At 47.0% G+C, this 20,020-nt stretch overlaps 1 protein-coding gene across 3 annotated transcripts in view; it reads left to right on the top strand.

Moving 5' to 3' along the window:
* Positions 1–20,020, top strand: part of GRIN2D (glutamate ionotropic receptor NMDA type subunit 2D) — a 38,280-nt gene that overhangs the window by 11,106 nt on the left and 7,154 nt on the right. For all 3 annotated transcript variants that reach the window (XM_074316164.2, XM_074316163.2, XM_088800066.1), the window contains 7 exons: positions 1,519–1,633; positions 1,952–2,163; positions 2,419–2,587; positions 3,108–3,261; positions 6,032–6,157; positions 6,349–6,578; positions 7,751–7,911. In XM_074316164.2, coding sequence (XP_074172265.1) covers positions 1,519–1,633; positions 1,952–2,163; positions 2,419–2,587; positions 3,108–3,261; positions 6,032–6,157; positions 6,349–6,578; positions 7,751–7,911 — 1,167 coding nt within the window. The remainder of the gene's footprint in view (positions 1–1,518; positions 1,634–1,951; positions 2,164–2,418; positions 2,588–3,107; positions 3,262–6,031; positions 6,158–6,348; positions 6,579–7,750; positions 7,912–20,020) is intronic.

Raw genomic sequence — 20,020 nt, 5'->3', positions numbered from 1 at the left:
ATGTACCAATCCCTGCTGTAGGCACAAAGGCATATAGTGCTGAACAAGGTCCTTGCTTTCATAGAGTTTACAATCTCATAGGGGACAAACAAGAAAGTAGAAAATTCTAGCATGTACTAGTAATGTTTGAGAGGAAAATAGATGGAATGTGATAAGAAATACATTTGATGCTAGGTTAGGTGAGGTTATCAGGAAAGGTCTCTGAGTAGGTGAAATTTGGAGGTAAAATAAATAAATAAAGAGAAGTAGCGAACTATGGTAGATCTGAGTGAAGAGAAGGGAGAGGGAAGGGCAGGTGCAAAGGCCCTGGGGGCTGGAATTACCCGCTTGGAATCCTGAAAGAAAGCCAATGTGGCTGGAGCTTAATGGACAAGGAAGAGAGGGTAAGACTAGGGGATGGGAAAACTCATGGGGCCCAGCTCATGTAGACCAGATTAAGGGGTTTGGATTTGATTCTAAGAGTGTTGGGGGTTCACCAGAAAGAGTATTCCAGGCAGGGGAACAGCATTGTACAAAGGCCCAGAGGGAAGAAAAATTTGGGCAGGTTGGTGGGATAACGATAGCTCAGAGTGGATAAAGGCCAGATAATTAAAGGTTGGGGATGATGAGGCTGGGGAGGTAGATGAGGCCAAACCACAAGGGCCTTGAACACCAGGTGGAGAGGCTTGAACATTCTTCTGGGGCACAGAGGAGCCATGGGAGGGTTATGAGCAGGGGAGCAGTGGAGTCAGTTTGGAGTGTAGAAAGGCCTCTCTGGGGTGGAATAGGGAACAGACCGAATGAGAAAGAGATTGGAGGCTAGATGTCTGGCAGGAGGCTGGGGCAGGGGTCCAGGAGGGCTATGGGGATGGGTAGGAGGGGATGGGGCAGAGAGATCCCAGGGACAGGAAGGATGGGGCTTGGGGACTGATGGCCTGGGCAGGGGAGTGAGGGGGAAGCTGAGGATGTAGCCCAGTGACTTGGGGCAATGTGACAGGCCTTCGGAATACAGGGTGCCATTGCATAATGAAGAGATCTGGGGGTCCCTCGGGGGCTTCTTCTTAGAGGAAGGGACATTTGAGCTGAATCTTAAAGACATAAGAATTGGATGAGAAGGGACAGAATAAATGTTTTCCAGGCTGAGAGAACAGCACTTGCTAAGGCCTAGAGATAGGAAACCACTTGTTATGTTTAGGGACAGCTTACGTTCAGTTGGTGGGGCACAAATTGGGTTTGGAGGGGAAACAGTTTGAGGGTGGGAAGGGATCAGAGAGGGGGCTGCAGAGGCAGATGGGGCTAGAATACACAGGGTCTCTAGCACGTCAAACCAAGGCCGTGGGTCTGGGACGTTGTGTGGGAGCACTGGGTAGTGAGGGGAGAGTGCCTAGCAGAAAAGAGGCATATTGGGGTTTGCACGATCTTGGAGGAGAGATTCCAACTGGGGGCTGGGACTGGTCAGTAGACAGAGGACTTCCTCTGCCTTCAGCTGCCAAGGTCCAGTCCAGGTCCCCATATGTCACTTCCCTTCCTCCTGGGCAGGTACTTCATGAATATTACCTGGGACAACCGGGATTACTCCTTCAATGAGGATGGTTTCCTGGTGAACCCCTCTCTGGTGGTCATCTCCCTCACTAGAGACAGGACTTGGGAGGTGGTAAGTCCCAACCTTGACCTCAGGCATGGGAGAGGGCCTGGACTCCTGAATCCAGATGAATAGGGTGTGAGGACCCAGACTCTTGGGTCCTGGCAGAGACGGGGGCTGGACTCTGGTGAATGAGGGAGGAAGGGCCTAGGAGCCCAGACTTCTGGGTCCTGGGGGAAAGAACTGGGAGGCCAGACCTAAGTGGAGGAGGGAGATGGAGCCCAGACTCCTGGATCTGAGGGAGAAGGAGCTGGGAGCTTGGAATCCCATGAAAGCCAGGGCATCCTAGAAGTGCCCCCAGGAAGCCTGAATCCCCATTTCTTGGCCAAGGTGGGCAGCTGGGAGCAGCAGACTCTCCGCCTCAAGTACCCACTGTGGTCCCGCTACGGCCGCTTCCTGCAGCCAGTGGATGACACGCAGCATCTCACGGTGGCCACCCTGGAGGAGAGGCCCTTTGTCATTGTGGAGCCCGCTGACCCCATCAGCGGCACTTGCATTCGAGACTCCGTCCCCTGCCGGAGCCAGCTCAACCGCACCCACAGGTGACAACCTGGGATCCAGGAGTTCCAGCTTCAAAATCCTTCTCCCTTGAAGCCCAGTAGTTCTGGCCCCAGCCCCCTCTTCCCTTGGGACCCAGGATCCACAAGGCCCTCCAGCTTGGTGACCTTGGACAGTTATGTAATTCCTTTGAGCCTCAGTTTCCCCAGAGGGCGCTAACCTCAGTTTTAGCTGCTGCTTGTCCCTCCCTCCATGAAGCGGGGGTCCCCAACGTCCCCAAGCCTGCTCACTCCCCGCAGCCCTCCGCCGGATGCCCCCCGCCCAGAAAAGCGGTGCTGCAAGGGCTTCTGCATCGACATTCTGAAGCGGCTGGCGCATACCATCGGCTTCAGCTATGACCTCTACCTAGTCACCAACGGCAAGCACGGGAAAAAGATCGACGGCGTCTGGAATGGAATGATCGGGGAGGTGAGGCGAGCAGGGACAGTGTGGGGGTGGTGCCAGGACAGGTGGGGGGCGGGAAGACTGAATCTGAGGGGACGGGACCGCGAGGGGGAGAACTCTGGCTGGAGGGACGTGGCTAAACAGACGAACGCCTAGATTTGAAGGGGCATAGCCACGAGAAGGACCCCCACACTTGGAGGAGCGGAGCGGCGGGGCCTAGAGGCGGATTTTTGGGTCGGAGGAGGTGGGGCTAGGAGGGTGGAACTCCTAGAAGTGGGTGGGGCCGAGAGGGTGGAGCCCAAAACCTTCTGAGGGCTTGCTGAGCGAGCGGGATACGGCCTGAGCCGCCTCTTCCCACTCCTGGTTGCTAGCCTCTCACCTCCATCTTTTCTGCTCCACTCTGCGTCCCCCTAACGCCCACTCCGACTTTCCTAGCCTCTCTCACTCTGTCACTGGTCCCCTCCGGGGCTCTTCTTGCCCGCCTCCTGCTTCTATCCGCCTAAGCTAGGCGGGTTCCCTCACCCCCTTCACTCCCTCACTCCAGGTATTCTACCAGCGCGCAGACATGGCCATCGGCTCCCTCACCATCAACGAGGAGCGGTCCGAGATTGTGGACTTCTCTGTCCCCTTCGTGGAGACAGGCATCAGCGTGATGGTGGCGCGCAGCAACGGCACGGTGTCCCCCTCAGCCTTCCTCGGTGAGTTTGGGGCCCAGGGACGGGCGGTCAGGCTGGGGCAGCTATGTGCCCCAGTCTCATCTGGGATTGCCTGTCCTAGTGATGTGACTCGGGTAAAGTAGCCTTACATCTGAGCCTCAGTTTCCTAATCTGTAACATGAAAGAAGTAATTTCTCCTCCCAGAAGCATTTTGCCCATGAAGTCAGGGAGCTTTAGGAGCCTTCTTTTGCACAGCCTCTTCAGGGCCCTGTACCAGATTTTGTGTTCATAATTTTATATTCTTTATTTCTTAAGGAGAACCGTTCAAATTGTATAAGTTTCAGACCCCACAAAACCTGTTAACCTCGTATACAAATATGAAGTGAGGAAAAGAAATTAGCATGGCACTGGCACATGGTAAGTGTTCAATTCAGCCATCAGACAGTGTTTATTGAGCACTTACTATGTGCCAGGCTCTGAGCTGCACACAAAGCCTTACCCTGTAAAAGCTCTTGGCCTTGTGGGGGAGACAGAAAATAAACTCTTAAAGGGATACAGGGACAAGATCACTTAAGATGGTGAAAAATACTGGGAGAAATTAAGCCAGAGGAAGAGAAGAAAGGAAATAAGATTGGTGCTACTGTGGGTGGGCAGGCAGGCCCCTTTAAGGAGGTGACCCAGCCCATTGTCGACCTGGATGGAAAAGTGTTCTAGGCAGAGGGAACAACAAGGACAAAGGCGCCAAGGCAGGAATGTGCATGGAGTATTTGTGAAATAGCCTGTAAGGTTGGAGGAGGGGTGGGTAATGAGGGCTGAGAGGGGGCAGGGCAGATCGCCCAGGGCCTTGGTGGGAAGACTGGGTTTTACTCTTACAGAAATGGCAAGGGTTTTAACTACAGGTGGTGGTAGGAAGATGGCAATGAGGGTGAGACAAGGAGACAGGCTTGGGGTGTGCTTAGGAAGTTGGCACCTGGATTGGTTTGTGGCTTTGAGGTGGATTGGAACAGGATAGAGATCTCACTTACTGAGCTTGGAGAAGACAGAGAAGTGTACATCCGGCCAAGAGCAGCAGTTCTTGTCAGTTCTCTTGTCGCTTGCTCTCTGAAGTCTGAGCAAAGCTCCTGGGAGAGGGAAGGGCTGGGAGAAGGGACAGCTTTCCTTTGTGTTTTGTTTTTGGTATATTTTCCCAACTATGTCTTTTGTGGCCTCCTCTTTGCACCAAGGTCTGTGCAGGGCACCTTGAGATGCACCACGTGGGGCCCCTGCCTTCAGCAGGGTAGTGACAAGGTCATAAAAGTATGCCCCACTACATTGCCCAGTGGAGGTGACAAGCATGTCCCCAGATGCTGCAGTGACAGTCCAGGGTGGTGATCCTGCTGGCCACTTGCACTTGGCCCAGGGAGGTCAAATCAGCCAGTACTAATCTCAAGGAAATGGTGATATGGGCTTATTGTCAGTGAACTCCCAGAAGCAGTATGAGGCAGGCACACATGAACATGACTTTGTCTGATGAACAGGTCAGGGTGGCACCTCTGGCAAGGGAGCTGTAGAGACCGAGGCAGAGAGGGTGTGGCTTGTTCAGGGAACTGTGAGTTGTGGGCGGTTAAAGCAATGGGTTTTTTGGGGTTTTTTTGTTTTTTTTTTTTGGTTTTTTATTGGGGAAGGGGAACAGGACTTTATTGGGGAACAGTGTGCACTTTCAGGACTTTTTCTCCAAGTCAAGTTGTTGTCCTTTCAATCTTAGTTGTGGAGGCTTCTGTTCAGCTTCAAGTTGTTGTTCTTTCAGTCTTAGTTGTGGTGGGCACAGCTCAGCTCCAGGTCCAGTTGCCGTTGCTAGTTGCAGGGGGCACAGCCCACCATCCCTTGCGGGAGTCGAACCGGCAACCTTGTGGTTGAGAGGACATGCTCCAACCAACTGAGCCATCCGGGAGCTCAGCGGCAGCTCAGCTCAAGGTGCCATGTTCAATTTTAGTTGCAGGGGGTGCTGCCCACCATCCCTTGTGGGAGTCGAGGAAGTGAACTGGCAACCTTGTGGTTGAGAGCCCACTGGCCCATGTGGGAATCGAACCGGCAGCCTTCGGAGTTAGGAGCACGGAGCTCTAACCGCCTGAGCCACCGGGCTGGCCCCAGCAATGGGTTTTTAAGGGAGTGATCTGGCCAGAGAGGAAGGTGGAAGCAAGGCTGAGGGGTGGGAACTTTGTCCTGGGGTACTGGGGAGCCATTGAGGGCAGCGAGCTGAGGAGAGGCCAGATCTTCTCTGGGTGTTGAAAGAGACACTAGGGCCATGGTGAGCGGGTATGGGCCATTGGAGGAGAGACTGGGAAGATGATCTAGGAGAGAGAACAAGGCCTGAGCCGGGGGCAGGACCAGGAGGATGAGGCCAGGGACTGACAGGTTGTGGTTGGTGAGGGAGAGGAAGGGAGGGGAGAAGGACAGGAAATGGGAGGTGGGGGTGGGTTTGCGTTGTAACTGGATGGATGGTGGGACTCCCAGGATGGGGAACGGGGGAGTTGGTGCTGGGCTCAGTGTGGGACATGAATGGCCTGGGAGGATGGCCAGGGGGAGGTGGAGAAGTGGGTCTGGAGCTCGGGAAACATATTTAGGTGGTTGAAACCACAGAAATGGTTGACATGGCTGTCTTTGAGAGAGCCTGGCTCCCAGTGGTCTAGGTAGGTGGGTAATGAGGCTGTTCCCAAGATGGGAAGGGGGTAGAGTAAGATAGGGTCGGATCTGGGCTGCACCTTGTTCACATATCTGTGGTCCCCCAATCCTTTGTTTGGCTGAGCCATGACCACGTGACCCTTGTCCCCAGAGCCCTACAGCCCTGCCGTGTGGGTGATGATGTTCGTCATGTGCCTCACCGTGGTTGCCGTCACTGTTTTCATCTTCGAGTACCTCAGTCCCGTTGGCTACAACCGCAGCCTGGCCACGGGCAAGCGTGAGTCCTCTTCCTCCATCACCCTACCTCAAAACGTCCGGACCACAGATAGAACAACATTTCCCAGCAGGCCTTGGGGTAGAGCCTGGTGGCAAAGGCCTTGGGGGCCATTGGGAATTGTAGTTCTTTCTGCTCCCTCATTGAGCAGAAGGGATTTGGGGTCCATGTCCCCCCCTCCTGGCCCCCTGCAGGCCCTGGCGGCTCAACCTTCACCATTGGGAAATCCATCTGGCTGCTCTGGGCCCTGGTGTTCAATAACTCTGTGCCCGTGGAGAACCCCCGGGGGACCACCAGCAAAATCATGGTGCTGGTGTGGGCCTTCTTCGCTGTCATCTTCCTCGCCAGCTACACAGCCAACCTGGCCGCCTTCATGATCCAGGAGGAGTACGTGGACACCGTGTCTGGCCTCAGTGACCGAAAGGTGTGTGTGTTTGGGGAGAGCAGTGCTGGCTGGGGTTGGAGGTCACAGAGCTTGGCATGTGGGAGGGCCTAAAGGGATTCTGGCTGTCTCTTCCCAGAAAGAGTTCCACAGTGGTAGAATGGAATATTCTGAGTTCACAATGAACTAAATATTTAATATGAGTTCACAATGAACTAATATTTAAATATTCCCAGAGGAAGAGCGTATCCCCAAATGTTGAAGGGACAGTAGTGCCAAATGCGATATTCTAGACAACCATTTCTCTCAAACTATGAAGAAGGACTAATTTTTGAAATTTATAATCTTTTGTGAAATGCAGTAGAAATGAATTACTGGAAAAGCAAAATTTAAAACAAAGACATGCAAAATTCAAACCCGAATTTTAATATGTGAGGTTCAACAGACATAAAATTGTTCTGTCAAAATTGCCCTCAATGTTCACTCTCGATTTCTGTATTTGCCTCGTCGCGGGTCACACTTTGTTCAGGGACTGGTGGTCAGCAGAGAATGCTTTGAGACTAAAGTGATTCACCAGGTGTTATGACCTATTAGAAGTTTGAGAAATCAATTCAATGGGTGGCCACAAGCAATTTTTTTAAATGGAATGGAATAGAATAGAAAATATGTTTGACTGCATCTGCATAATAAGGATGAGTATGGTTTTATGAAACATTTGTTTTAGTCATATACACACTTGACATTGAACCAGCAGACACCTGTCTGGCTGTATCTGTTGTTAAAATAGTAAACTATTTCTGAACAGATTGGTAAATAACTGCTCCCAGCCCCATCGCCCAATGCCAGCCCCTGCCCGGGGACCTCCCATGATCCAGCAAGTTAAGGGTTAATGCCTGGCACATCAAGGGCCTCTGGGAAACTTTCTTGAGCTATGTAGCCAGTGTCTTTTCTGATTGGACCATGATCAGGCCATGCAGGGTGTTAAAAATGTCAATATCACTCCCGATTATGTGTATGTATGTGCCAATGTATAGATATCTGTGGGTGGGGAGCAGTGTTTCCCACTGTGGTCGGTGAGCAAGTTTGAGAAACACTTCTGTACTGGGGGGTCCACCGGTTGGGGAGTGTCCCCCAAAATGGAGCATCTGGTCAAGGACATCCTCTACCCAGATGCCCCCAAGGGGGCACCCGAGTAACTCCCCATTCTGCCCCAGTTCCAGCGGCCCCAAGAGCAGTACCCGCCCCTGAAGTTTGGGACAGTGCCCAACGGGTCCACGGAGAAGAACATCCGCAGCAACTATCCCGACATGCACAGCTACATGGTGCGCTACAACCAGCCCCGCGTGGAGGAAGCGCTCACTCAGCTCAAGGCAGGGTCAGCGCAGACTCCGGGCCGGGGCTGGAGGGCCGCTGGGAGCCCTGAGGATGCTGGGAAATGATGAGGGGCCAGGGGTCATTTATCAGCCTCAGAGGTCAGCCCGGGGTGGGTCAGCTTGGAGGACAAACGTCATGGAGGGTGGGAGTGAATGCCTTCTAGAAGTGGGTTCCTTGTGATGTTTTCAGGAATCCAGTAGTTATGGATTCTGGGGCCAGACTTCTAAGGTTCAAATCGTGGCTTTGTCCCTTCTTGTCTGTGTGACCTTGGACGAGTCACTCAATCTCTCTGAGCTTCAGTGTCCTCCTCTTTAAAATGGGGATAACAAGAAGACTCACCTCATAAGGTTGTTATGAATTATCATAGTTATTAGTTAATATTATTATTATTAGTTAATCCATGCAAAACACTTAGAGCAGTGCCTGGCACACTGTAGGTGTTTGCTGCTATGATTATTATTTTTATCATTATCATTAGAGCTGAACTCACTGGAATCAATATTTGGATTACGTTTGGTTTTTTGGTTTTTTAACATCTGTTTCCCAAACGTAGGGATTAAGTTCTGGCCCCAAAGTGCAGTCCAAGGTTACAACAAAGCTGAGAGCAGTAACTCTCCCCCGTCCCTCCTTTATTAGTCACTCAGCATGCATTTACTTTCTTACTTCCTATTTTATACCAGGCGGTGGACAATTAGACCACAATTCCTGCCCTGAGGGAACTTAGGGTCCAGAGGTGGGAAATGAACTGTAAATATGCAAGCAGAAAAATTAGCAAGATCATATCAGAAAGTGATGGTGAGCTAGAGCATGACTGAGCTGGGATGTAGTCACCAGCGTGTTCAGGGAGGGCCTCTTGGAGGAGGTGACAAGCAGAGTGCTGAAGGAGGTGAGGGAGCTAGTCAGGTGGACTTATGGAGGCAGAGCTTGTAGGCAGAAGGAACAACCTGTGCAAAGGGCCTGAGCCAGGAGTGGTCTTCGCTTATTGGAGGAACAGCAAGAAAGCCAGTGTGGCTGAAGGGTAGAGAACTGAAGTTAGAGGGTAGATGAGAGGAGGACATGGGGTGTGACCCCTGAGGCCGAGGTCAGGGCTGGGTTTTATTTGAAGGTCAGTGTAAAGCCATGGAGAGGGGACTTTAAGTAGGGGAGGGATATGATTTGATTTCTGTTTGTAAATGCCCCTCTGGCTGCCATGTGGAGAAACGGATGGAGGGGGATGTCAGTGGGACCAGTGCCGAGGCTATCATGTCCCACTTTCCCCAAGGCCCGCCCTCTGCTCACCTCTCAAGTAGCCACTCCTAACCCGATCCTGTTAACCCCTTTGCCTTGATTAGAATTGTTGGGCTGCAAGAAAAGAACGCGATCAATCTGGTTTATGTAAAATAGACGGCTTAGCATAAGAATATAGCAGAGTGTCTCAGAACCAGTTGCAGAAAGTAAAGCTAGGCTTTGAATGAAATTTAAAATATTTTTGATTAGTACCAACTCTGTGCTAGGCACAATTCTGCACTGGATAACAGTAGTCAACAAAATAGGTAAGTTTTTTGGATTTGTTAGGTGTGCTTAAACAGACTGAGGTTTCTTTATGTCTTACAAAAAGAAGTCCACGACTGGTGTGATAGCTCAAAGATACCACCAACAATCCAAATTCTCTCCATATATTTGTTCTACCAAAATGAGCATAGACCTTCATGCTCATTTTGGTTGCCTCATGGTTACAAAATCACTGCTGCCCCTCTATGAAGCACCTCTTAGTTCCAGGCAAGAAGGAGAAGGAAAAGTGAGTGGAGGATTTTCCTCCTGGCAAGGCTTTTCCTTTTTATTGGGAAAAGTATACCTTTCACAGGGACTTCCAGCTACTTCTCAGAATGTGTCAAATGGTCACTCCTAGCAGCAACAGAGGCTGGGAAATTGAGTATGTTAGCCTTCCAGCCTCTGTTATGGAAAATGGCAAAGGAAAAGGTTGTATACCAAAGTGATTGTGGTAGCCAAGCCATCTACCAGAGTCCCGCCCTCGTGGAGTTTGTATTTTGCCACCTAGCAGCTTCTCTCTTGCACTTTGTCCTTCTCTAGTGCTCTATCTTCTCTCTTCCCCCCACCCCTCTTTCTTCCGCCTCCCCCCGGCCTCTAGTTAGTTAAAGCTGTTATTTCTCAGTCTAGTTGTGTAGGACACAGCTCCCAGGCCCATGCTCCTAGGTATTATGAGCCTTGCGCTCCCCTGCGGCTGAGGCAGTCGGTCACCACTCACGGCAGCTCTTGCTCACGATGGCTGCCGGCCACACGGTAGCCCACGGCAGCACACGGCAGCTCACGCCAACCTCCAGCTGCTCATGGCAACCCAGCTTCAGGGAGAGCTGTTGTTCACAATCTTAGCTGTAGAGAGTGCAGCTCACTGGCCCATGTGGGAATCGAACCTGCGGCCTTCAGCTTAAGAACACGGCGCTCCAACCGCCTGAGCCATCAGGCTGGCCAATCTCCTTTCTGTTTCTGGGGGTCACATGGTCTCGTCTCCCATCTCTGTGTGTGTCCTCTCTGTTTTCCCTGCAGAGTCTTTCTGATACTGAGAACTTCAGCACTTATCAGTAACCTCTTCTTTCTGTTGCCTCCTGTAACTGCTGTTCTCTCTGCCTCACCTCACCCCCTTTAGGGAATTGCCTTTCTCTTTGACCTTCCTCCTTGAAGCACTATTACCATGAAGTGGTTTGGCAACAGGCTTTTCTTCTTTAACTGAGACTTTGGCCAGGCCCACCACTAAGATTTGCAAGGCCGGCCCAAGAGTACACAGGGAGGCTCACATACCTTACGTCTAATTATTTAAACTTTATAAAATCAAGCCAGCAAACCATTCAATTTGTTGGGTCCTCCTGCCTTGACAAATATACCCTCACAGACAGAAAGGCTACTAAGTTCAAGTTTAGAATTCGCAGTTCCATGAGAGAACTTGACTCCTTGTCTTCACACCCGAATCCATTTTCTTGGTTTTTCCAGCTTCTCGAGAGGCTGCCTGCCTCCCTTGCCTCATGGCTCTGACTCACTGGAACTCTGCTGACATTACCACACCTCTCTTCTCTGACCCTCCCCCTCCCCTTATAAGGATGCTGTGATTATGTTGGGCCCACCCAGATAATCCAGGATCATCTCCCCATCCCCTGGTCCTTAATTTAATCACACCTGCAAAATCTCTTTTGTCATGTAAGATAACATTCACAGGTCCCAGGTATTAGGGTGTGGATATCTTTGAGGGCATTATCCTGTCTACCACAGGTGCAAAGAGCATAATCTCCAAGGGAGGTTTAGATTCTGGGTGGACACAACTCCATTGGTCACAGGGACTTGGTTGGGGGGAGGGAGTCCTCAAAGCATGGAGTCCAGAGCGGCACTCCCTTGCTGGTGGCCTAAGGCAGGTATTGAGTTTGGAGAATCTGTGGGCAGAGATGTTAGGACAAAGCACAGAACAGGAAAAAAATTTTTTTTTAATTATATATTCATCTATTCAGTCATTCTTTTCTCTAGAGACCAGTTTTCCATATCTTCCCATATAGTGCTGGGGTTCTGATGTTCCCCCATAGCCAGTGAGTTCCTAACAGTATCCTGGGGGTGTTTAATAGCACTGGTTTTAAAACCAGATGGTCCTGGGTTCGAATGGGAGCTACCCCCCCTACTTGCTATGGGCCCTGAGGCAAGTCAGTTCAGCTCCTGAGCCTTAATTTTCACCTCCATAATATGGAGTCAACAATCCCACGGTGTTACAAAGTGGCTCTGGGAAATGTAACATCAGAAGCCGATGCTCCTTTCTTCTCTGTCTCTTCCTTTCCAGGGCCACTGGCTCTCGTGCCATTGTCTCTGTACAGATCTGTTCTTGGCTTCAGCTGAGCCCATGAAATCTGTACAGTCCCCAGTTTCCGTGCAACCTTTTAGCTCCAAGGTCCAGGCTGAGCACATGTGCACGCTTAGGTTCAATTTTATATCCCACTAGTGAGAATCCAGTTGGTCCAGCTGGGGGTCAGGTGTCCATGCTGGGCCAGTCAGCAGCAGACAGGGTGGGACTTGGTCACGTGTTTCCCCAAGCTGATACTTCCCTGTTCCACGCAGGTTCTCAAATATGCATCAGAGCCTGTGGGCAAGAAAATCCTCTCACAGGTTTCTAGAACAGCCTTCCTCCACTGACCTGTGCCATTCCTTTTTGCAAAGCCTGGTAGGCCCCTCAGCTCCCTTCCCAGGGCTCCCCTGTCTGGAGGACACCCCCTTTCTCTGTGCCTGGCACCCTTCACCTTCAGGTTCCCAAGCATCTTAAGCAAAGTTTCCCCTTCCCAAATCACATACCCCCTCTCTTCAAAGGTTAAATTTGCTTGACACCTGCTTATTGTTAAAAATAATACGGTAAAAAGAGATCTCTCCCCTCCCCCACACCCCTATACATTGTTAGTGATTCCATGTACAGTAGTACCTCGGTTTTCAAACGTCTCTGTTGACGAACATTTCGGTTTATAAACGCCGTAAACCCGGAAGTAAATGCTTAGGTTTTCAAACACGCCTCGGAAGTCGAACATGTCACGTGGCTTCCGCTGAGTGCAAGATCCTGAGGCCTAGCTGTCCGCTGTTTTCGAACGTTTTACAACTCGAACAGTCTTCCGGAACGGATTATGTTTGAAAACCGTATTTCCTCCAGCCTTTTTCTAGAGCAGAGCTGGGGAATCACATAGTCGATTTAAAATTTTCTAGAATCCACATTAAAAGAAACAGGTGATATTAGTTATAATGATATATTTTACCCCAATATCTCCCATATATTATCATTTCAATATATAATTTTAAAAATTAATGAGATATTCACTTTTTTTTTTCTATTTTGTACTTTGAGTGTATGTTCTACTCAGCACATCTCAGTTCAGACTCGCTACATTTTAAGGGCTCAGTAGCCACATCTGGCTAGTGGCTGTCATTCTGGACAGTGTAGATCTAGAAGTCGGTCTTTTAACTCTTGCTGTTTTCTCCTTTTCCTCTATTTTCTTTTTCCTTTTTCTTTTCCTCCTCCTTCTCGTTCTCTTACTTGTACTTCTTCCCCTTCTTCCATGTCCTCTTCCCTTCCTTTACTTACCTCAGATGTCATCTAGAATTTCCCTGACCCTAAAGATCTAAAAAACATGGGTTGCACTCCCCTTCCCACTGCTCCTAAGAATTCTGCAAATTCCTGGGCTTCTCAGAGTCATCCTGGCTTCAGGCTCCTCTTAGCTGGATTTAGTTCACTTTCTGGACCATCTCACTGGTCCAAGTGTGTCTTCCCAGTTCCAGAGCCTGTTCTCCAGAATTGGAACTCACCCCTCCTTTAATCCCTACAAAAGCCCCCACAGCGGTCAGGCCTGTGTGTGCCGGACTAAAGACTGGGAACGTGTCAGGTGCTGGCTGCCAGCTCTGTCCAGCAGAAATGCAATGCAAGCTACTGTGCAATTTTCAATTTGTTAGTAGCCAGAAGAAAAGACAAAAAGAAACCGATGAAATGAATCATACATTTTACTTAACCCAATATATCCGAAATATTGCAACATGCACTAATGTAAAGAAATGGTTGAGACCTTTTACATATTATTTCCCCACATAAAATCTTTGAAATCCAGGTCACATTTTACACTCACGGCACATCTCAGTTCAAACTCCCCACATTTTTCAAGTGCTTGCAACAGCTACAGTGGCATGTAGCTACTGTATGGGGCAGCCCAGGTACACATTCATCTAAACGCAAAAAGTTTCATAGTGAACATTTTGAACATGAAACAGAAGAGCTCTGGCCACCCCTCACCCTTCTGGGACTTGCTCACGTCCTGACTCACCCCCAGAGTTTCTTCCCCAGCCAGCCAGCTGACTCATCTCTTCCCTCTCCCTCTCCCTCCGTTTTGTCCTCTGAGCTCAGTTCCTCCCTCCAGGAAGGCCCCTGGGATTTCCAGATCCTCTCCCTCACTAATGCAAAGCAGGCTTTCCCAGGCTCTGCCCACCCACCCCTACTTCACGAGCACATAGCGCCCTTCCCTGGGAGGCGAGAGGAATTGCCTTCCTCTTTTACTTCTGCAGGCACCCCACTTTCCCAGTCTATTTCGTCCTTACATTCAGAGCGAGAATTCAGAGACTCGGGGGAATCCCATGTCCCAATTCTACTTGGTTCCTGAGTTTTGGGAGAGCAGTTGACAGTGTGACCAGCAAGGGAGACCAGCCCTATCTCAAAAAATGAATCCAAATCTGTTCTGTCCTTGAGGTCAGAGAACAAAGGGATCCCTGTATTGTCTTTCTTTTTTGTTTTCTTCATCCAATGTCAGCCACAACCTCAGCCCTTAATAAGTAAACACAGCTTAAGGCTTCATCCTTTGTCTTTTTATAGTTTATCTTTTTTTATTGAGATACAACATACACAAATCTGAAGTGTGACGCTCATTGTCTATACATGTAAAACATTCATGTGACCACACCCAGATTAAGGTGTGGAAAATGTCCAGCTCCCCAGAAAGCTCCCCTCTGCCCCTTCAGTCACCATGAAGTATCACTGTAAGTTGGTTTTGCCTGTTATTTTTTATTTTTTTTAAAAGATTTTATTGGGGAAGGGAAACAGGACTTTACTGGGGGAAAATGTGTACTTCCGGGACTTTTCCAAGTCAAGTTGTTGTCCTTTCAATCTTAGTTGTGGAGGGTGCAGCTCAGCTCCAGGTCCAGTTGCCGTTGTTAGTTGCAGGGGGCGCAACCCACCATCCCTTGCAGGAGTTGAGGAGTTGAACTGGCAACCTTGTGGTTGAGAGCCTGCGCTCCAACCAACTGAGCCATCTGGCCACCGGGGAGCTGAGTGGCAGCTCATTGACTTCATTCTAGTTGCGGAGGGCGCAGCTCACTGACCCACGTAGGAATTGAACCAGCGACCTCGGCGTTAGGAGCAGGGTGCTCCAACCATCTGAGCCACCGGGCCAGCCCTTGCCTGGTTTTTTGAATAGCACATAAATAGAGTCAGTGTACATAGCAGCTTTTGTGTCTGGCTTGTTTTGCCCAGTGTTACTGCCAGGTTGTTTGTTCATAGCTGTATCCCACTGAGGATGCCATTACATGAATATACCAGAATTTTTCCATTCTGTTGGTGGACATTTGGGTTGTTTCCAGTGTTTGGTCATTTTGAAAATTCTACTATGAATATTCTGGTACAAGTCTCTGGAGGACGTATATATTCATTTTTCTTGGGTAAATTCCCATGGGTGGAAATGCTGGGTCACACAGAGATGGACGTTTAGCTTTAAAAAATGCTGCCAGACATTTTCCAAAGTGGTTGTACCAATTTACTCTCTCATCAGCAGTGCAGGAAAGTTCCACTTGTTCTGTATCTTTGCCAAGGCTTGATATCATTCCCAAATCTTTTAAATTTACTATAGTGTTTATTATATATCAACACTCATTTAAGTTCATTATTGTTTGCAAGGACTACTGTAACAAAAATTTATTGTCTCACAGTTTTGGAGGCTAGAAGTCTTCCTGGTTCCTTCAAAGGGCTGTGAGGGGAGGATCTGTTCCAGGCCTCTCTCCTTGGCTTGTGGATGGCCATCTTGTCCCAGTGTCTTCACATCATCTCCCATCTACAAGGTGTAGTCAAACAATATGGTGAATGTTAAAAAAAATTATTACAGTAAAAGACACATTGCCATTAATCCCGCTCAAAATATCCCCCCTCGCTTCAAACACACTTATCACATTGCTCTTGCCACTTTCTGAAGCAGTTCTGGAAGTCCTTTTTCATGAGTGTCTTTAGTTGCACTGTTGTGGCTGCTTTGATGTCCTGAATCATTTTGACTTTGGGGAACAGCCAGAAGTCACACGGTGCCAGATCCAGTGAATAAGGTGGATGAGAACACACCATAATGTTTTTATTTGACAGAAATTCCCGTATACCAGAAGCGATGTGAGACATGGAGCATTGTCATGATGGAGGATGATTTATGGCACATTTTAAAACACACCTTCTCTCAACCGTAGCTCACATCCGACTGCACCAAACAAGTTGAAACTTGTCACACACTGTTACTAAGGTTCGACATGCCACTTCCTATATTAAAGATCCCTCTCTTTCCATTGGATGGCACTCAGCAGCAACATTCACCATATCTTTTGATCACAATGGAAAGGCTCTGTGTCACACATCTCTTCTGGTATAGAAATTTCTGTTAAATAAAAACATTACGTTGTGTCCTCATCCACCTTATTCATTGGATCTGGCACCGTGCAACTTCTAGCTCTACCCCAAAGTAAAAAATGACCATGAAAGGTACATGTTTTGAATGGATTCAGGTCATTGAGGCAGCCACAACAGCCCAACTAAAGACACTCATAAAAGAGGACTTCCAGAACCGCTTGTGAAGTGGCAAGAAGGATGGGATAAGTGTTTGAAGTGACAGGGAGTATTTTGAAGGGGATTAATGGCAATGTGACTTTTACTGTAACAATTTTTTTTAAATTTTAATATTCACCGTATTGTTTGATCACATCTTGTATGTGTGTCTCTCTGCCCAGATTTCCCCTTGTTAGAAGGACACCAGTCCTAATGGATTAGGGCCCACCCTAATCACCTCATTTCAACTTGAGTACCTCTGTAAAGACCCTACCTCCAACTAAGATCACATTTTGAGGCACTTGGGTATGACTTCAACATGTGAATGTTGGGGACATGATTCAACCCATAACACGATGTAGGTGAATATTATTCCCATTTTATAGATGGAGAAACTAAGGCACAGCAAGATCCTATAGCTGCTGAGTGGCAGAGCTGAGGTTTGAACCCTGGCCATCTGACTCTGAGCCCAGCCTCTCCACCACTATAATACGTTGCCTCGTATGGGTAGTGAGAAGCCCAGAATCACCCTTATACCCCCCCCCCAGAAACCTCATAGCTTCACAAGGGACACCCCTGTGTTTTTCACTGTCACCTCTTGCTCTAATTTCCTGCTTCTGATGAATTCTACTGGGGGTGCCAAAAAAATGTATAGAAGTGGACACTTTGGTCAACGTTGCTCAAGCAGTAGTTCGCCATAATCAGAAGTGTCTGGATGCTGATGGGAACCACTTTGAGCACCTCTTGTAATTGCAGAAGTCAAACGTGACTTGTATTCATCTTTCGTTATTGGTATATATTGAGTATTACAATTTTAATACAGTTTTCCTTTCTTAAAATGTGTATACATTTTTTTGGCACCCTCTGTATTTCTCCCCAGTATTCCTTTTTACATTTTTTCTAATTTTTAGTTCTATTTTTATCAGAGTTATATATCCAAAGTTTAGATAGTCAAATACAAGGTGTTTTTTTTTTTAATGAAAACCAACAATCCCCCATCTGCCTATCCTCCATTTGTCCCACCCCAGAGGAGTCTACTTTTACCTCATTTATTGTACAGTTTTGTTATTTATGTACCTGTCTCTAAATACCATGTTTGTATGGCAACCTCTCAATTTTTCAATTTGGGCATTTTCCATTCACTTCTCACTATGGAAGACACATATTCATACTCTTATTTAAATTACTTCAGCCTCCCACATTGTGATTCTGGCTAGATAAATATGCAGTCTTTACACGTTATGACCGTGTAAAGGCTCCTACAGCTGCCACAAGTAGTAAACCATGATTTCTTTCCTCTCCTACACAAGTCTTTGTTTTTCCTGGAGTTAATATTAATAATTGTCTTCTTCTCCTTCTCCTTCTTTTTCAGTTGTTTAGTGGTTGAGTTTTCTTCGTGTTTAACTAATTCAAACACACATTCTGTGTTAAGTATATGAATTTCTTCTTCATATAGAAAGACACATCAGATACTCCATTAATTTCATCTTATTGAGGACATTTCTCCTGTGGCCTTCTGGCCACTCCAGTCTAGTACATAGCCGCCATCTTGATCCCCTCACCTCCCTCCTGGTTTGGGTCCTGTCATATCCAAATTCTTACTTTTCCTGGGTTTTTCTCTCTTGTTCTTTTGAGCTTCTGACAAAAGTCACATGGGGGTAAAACTTTAGAGATATTGCATATCCAAAAACATCTGTACTCTTGATGTGCCATCTGGCTGGGTATACAATTCTGGGTTGGAGGTCACTTTCTTCCAGAATTTTGAAGGCATGCCTCCATTGTCTTCTAATTTCCAACTTCTAAGTTACCACTGAAAAATCTAAAGTCATTCTGATTCCTAAGCCTTGTATGTGACCTGTTTTTCTTTTCCCTGTCCTCACTGTGCTGACATTTCTCAGTAATGTGTTTCTTTCTTTTCTTTTTTTTAACCTATTCATCTGGATTTTATTCATTTGTTTTAAATACAAACAAAAGGAGACGGGAAAAGTGGTTATTTCTGTACTATTTCAAATGCAAGTTATTCCATTGTTGGGGGTATTTGTGTGGTGCTTGTTACCATAGGACCCACATGGCTAGTTCTAACTATTATTCAGTAAGGCTTTTTTTCTTTCCAAAATCCCCAGCGTTCCTTTAACGCCCATTTACTGCGGGTTTTGTTTATTCTCCGGGCAGTGAGCATTTATTTTTATTTTTTATTTTTCAGTTACAGTTGACATTCAGTATTACTTTATATTAGTTCAGCAATGTATCTTCATCTATTCTCATTGCTGGACCTTCCAATGGTATCGTTAGGCCATTCATTCTGGGAAATTTTCTTGATTTCTTTCAATTAAGATTCCCCTCTTCCCTCCATTTCTGTTCTTTCTTTCTGGAGCCCTTACTAGTTTGATATTGAGCTTCCTGGACAGTCCATTTCTTTTATTTTTCCATCTCATTATCTTTCTGCTCTACTTCCTAAGAGATTTTCTTAATATTATTTTCCCCTCTATTATTAAGCTTTTCATTTCTGCTAGTATATTTTAAATTTCTAAGCACTCTTTTTTTGAGCTCTGAATTTTTATAGTAGTTTGTAAATTTTATAGTGTTTTATAGTATCCTATTTTGTAATATCCTAGTCATGGTTCAGAGTTGCAGTATCTTGTCTTGTTTCTCTGACGATATTGATAGTTGTTGGGGTTTTTTACATTTTCTCCTCTCTGCATTAACCCTTTTTCCGAATGAGTATATCCGAAATTTTTATACATAAAAATAATGTCATTTATATACAAAGCAGCTCAAATTGTTATTGTTAAATGCATAAAAGAGTCAAAATACCAACTTTTTGTTTTTTGTGGATTTCTGACACATTTTGAAAAAAAATCTTGAAATCAATTAATGCAGCGAAAGAGTTAAGTCACTCCCCCATTTGTTTGTTTTGTTTCTATATTTCTTATCAGAGGCTTTATCTGATGTGTAGTAATCCCTGGTAGTCTGTTCATATTTGGGAGTAGGGTCCAAAACTGTAGAAGTGGTGGGCCTGTGATTAGATGGGTGGGGACTATAAACTTCACTGTAGCACCTGGACCGTTTTTGTTGGAGAATTCCCAATGTCAGCCTTTTTCAGTCTCTTTTCGTGGGTTAGTCATACCGAGGTGCCAAAAAAAATGTATAAACATGACTTGTATTCATCTTTTGTTATCAGTATACATTGAGTATTACAATTTTGATATAGTATTTCCTTTCTTAGAATGTATATACAGTGGTACCTCGGTTTTCGAACACATTCCATTCCAGAAGACCATTCGAGTTCTGAAACGTTCGAAAACCAAGGCACGGTTTCGCCATAGAAAGTAATGCAAAATGGATTAATCCGTTCCAGATATTTAAAATCAACCCCTAAAACTGCAAATGTAGCATGAATTTTACTATCTAATGATACCATAGATCCGTAAAATTTATGGCGTTCGTAAACTGAAATGTTTGTCAACGGAGATGTTCGAAAACCGAGGTACCACTGTACTTTTTTTGGCACCCTCTGTATATAGTGTACAGGTATGCATATGTATATGTATACGTATTATACATAAGATTTTTAATATAGAGAGGAACAAAGAAGAAAACAAATCATGAATCATGATCTCCTTGACAAGATAACCCCTAATGCTATGAGAGTTAAAAGGCATTCATTCGTTCAACCAGTAAATGTGTATTAAGGTCTTGCACTAGGCATTGGGCTAGGCAGTGAACAGGGAATAGCAGTGAGCTTCCGTTCTCATCTGGGACA

The sequence above is a fragment of the Rhinolophus sinicus genome, chromosome 8, assembly GCF_057876585.1.
Source record: "Rhinolophus sinicus isolate RSI-liver-muscle chromosome 8, RSI-T2T, whole genome shotgun sequence".
Lineage (NCBI taxonomy): Eukaryota > Metazoa > Chordata > Mammalia > Chiroptera > Rhinolophidae > Rhinolophus > Rhinolophus sinicus.
The sequence above is the reverse complement of the archived record's forward strand: the minus strand, read 5'-3'. Positions and strand labels throughout refer to the sequence as shown.